Source organism: Penaeus monodon, chromosome 3 (assembly GCF_015228065.2).
Source record: "Penaeus monodon isolate SGIC_2016 chromosome 3, NSTDA_Pmon_1, whole genome shotgun sequence".
Classification (NCBI taxonomy): domain Eukaryota; kingdom Metazoa; phylum Arthropoda; class Malacostraca; order Decapoda; family Penaeidae; genus Penaeus; species Penaeus monodon.
The window spans coordinates 25,123,530-25,126,029 of record NC_051388.1 but is presented as its reverse complement, the minus strand read 5'-3'; the positions used below and the strand labels follow the sequence as shown (position 1 = coordinate 25,126,029).

The following is a 2,500-nucleotide window of genomic DNA, read 5'->3' as shown; positions in this document are numbered from 1 at the left end:
GTTTCCCCCTCTCTTTTACCTGGAAAGAAGAATATAAGATGTTAACTTATGGCCCTACTTAGTTGTGGATTTATGTGTGTGTGTGTATATATATGTATATATATATATATATATATATATATATATATATATATATATATATATATATATAACGCGCGACAATATATATATATATATATATATATATATATATATATATATATATATATATATATATATTGTCGCATGTTTGAGTTTATGTGTATAATTTTGTGTGCATGCATCTGTTTGTGCATGTATGCCTGCTTGTTAATTATATGTGTATGGACTTTGTGCTTACATATACGTGTCTGTATATATGAACACACAAATATGTGTGTCTACATTCAAATGCCTTTCAGTTTCATCTTAAAACCCACAAAGAAAACTATCTTCAAGATCTCGCGGGTCATAATTAGTGCCTCGTCTCATTAGCGGTTTATTATCAACAGGAATCTCGCCTCGGCTTCGAGCGGCGGCGGCGACGGGCAAGAAAGGCCACCGATTAGCATTTGGCCGCCATTGTGTGGCCGCGCCCCGCGAAAGTGGTTCCTGGTGGCCTGGCTGATGCCTATCGTTCTAATTATGGCGAAATCCGCTCGATAGAGACGGATATGGATCTCCTTTTGTGGATTAGGAGGGTGGGCGGGATGGGCTGTTTGCGGCGCGGGGGTGGGAATGGCGAGTTCCAGGGTCATTATATGGTAGTTCGGTCCATTTCATTAGTGTTCGGTCGATTAATATCTAATACTGAATTCTTGGTATCACTAATCTCATGTAATGTGTCAGCAAATATTACTAGCCATTCAGACCAATTGTGGAATAACTTAGTAAATCCATAATATTGAATATAAGGATAACCATTATTTTAATTTTAGAATATTACGCCTATTGCGAAACCTAATATTTAAGTGAAAACAGTAGAGAGTATTTGATAGCAAGATTAATTAAATAAATCACCAAATTGATACTTTATTTAACAACAGATATAAATCACGAACAAAACAATTACTCTATATTTTTCTTAAACAAACGAACACAAAAAAGCAGACAGATAAACAATAAAAACCCGAGAAATAACAACCTAATACAAAGACTGGTGGAGATGCAGCGGCCGAGGCTGTTGCGGCCCCGTTAGTGACTGTTGCTGTGACTGCTGTTGCTGTTGTTGCAGCTGCGGGGGTTGTCGTTGTTGTTGCTGTTGTTGCTGTTGATGGTGGAGGCTGTGAGCGTGCATGTAGGCGTGGGCCAGGTCGGCGGGGGTGGGGGGGAGGGGGTCGTGGTGGGGGCCGACATCCTGTAGGAGTCTGGCACTGTGCTCCTGGGCCTTCTGGCGGAGCGCGGCGATGCTGCTCGACCTGCAACAGGAGGGGGGGCGTGGTAGTGAGGGGATGGGCAGTGGCGATGGCGGCTGCAATGGCAAGTGCAACAGTGGTGGCGAGAGCAGGGGTAGTAATAGCAATATCAGTCATAAAGAGGATGATAATTACCGATAATAATTATGATGATGATGATGATGATGATGATAATGATAATAATGATAATAATAATGATAATAATAGCGACGATGATGGTGATGATATTAATGATTATAATGATGATGAAAATAGTAGAAGTAGTGGTAATAATGATAATAATAAAATATCAATATTAATAAAAACAATAATAATAATAATAATAATAATAATAATAATAATAATAATAATAATAATAATAATAATAATAACAATAATAATTATTATAATAGTAATAATAATAATAATAATAATGACAATAATGATAATAATAATAATAATAATAATAATGATAATAATAATAATGATAATGATAATAATAATAATGATAATAATGATAATAATAATAATCATTATTATCATTATTATCTTTATTATAATTATTATCATTATCATTATTATTGTTATTATTATTACTATTATTATCATTTTATTATTATTATTATTATTATTATTATCATTATTATAGAAAAATATAATAATGATAATGACAATGATAATAATGATGATGATAATAATGATAATGATAAAGATAATAATAATGATAATAATAATAATGACAAGAATAAAAAATAATCATAATGATAATAATAATAACAATGATAATAATGATAATGATAATGATAAGAGTAACAATAATGAAAAGGATTAAAATAAAAATTACAATAACAATAGCGATTATATTATTTATTCTATAGTCATTAAAAAAAATGATAATACGAACAAGAATGATAAAGCTAATTATGACAATGTTACCAACGTTGATAAAAATTATAACATTGGTTTTGGTGATGGTAACATTGATAATGATATCATTAATATCATCATATAATGGTAAATCTATTATTATTAATATACTACTACTACTACTACCATTACTACTATCACAGAATCATAAGCGCTAATAATGACATGTCTCATTATAAATGGTTCTTGTTGTTTATTCTGCCATGATTACACAAAATCCT

General features: G+C 31.7%; 1 protein-coding gene across 1 annotated transcript in view; it reads right to left on the bottom strand.

Annotated features, from left to right (window-relative positions):
- Window positions 1-2,500, bottom strand: part of LOC119585728 (visual system homeobox 2-like) — an 85,878-nt gene that overhangs the window by 695 nt on the left and 82,683 nt on the right. Inside the window, exons 6-8 of the mRNA XM_037934422.1 lie at window positions 1,110-1,429; window positions 770-844; window positions 1-19 (exon numbers count right to left, since the gene is read on the bottom strand). The exon at window positions 1-19 is cut by the window's left edge and continues 25 nt beyond it. Coding sequence (XP_037790350.1) covers window positions 1-19; window positions 770-844; window positions 1,110-1,429 — 414 coding nt within the window. The remainder of the gene's footprint in view (window positions 20-769; window positions 845-1,109; window positions 1,430-2,500) is intronic.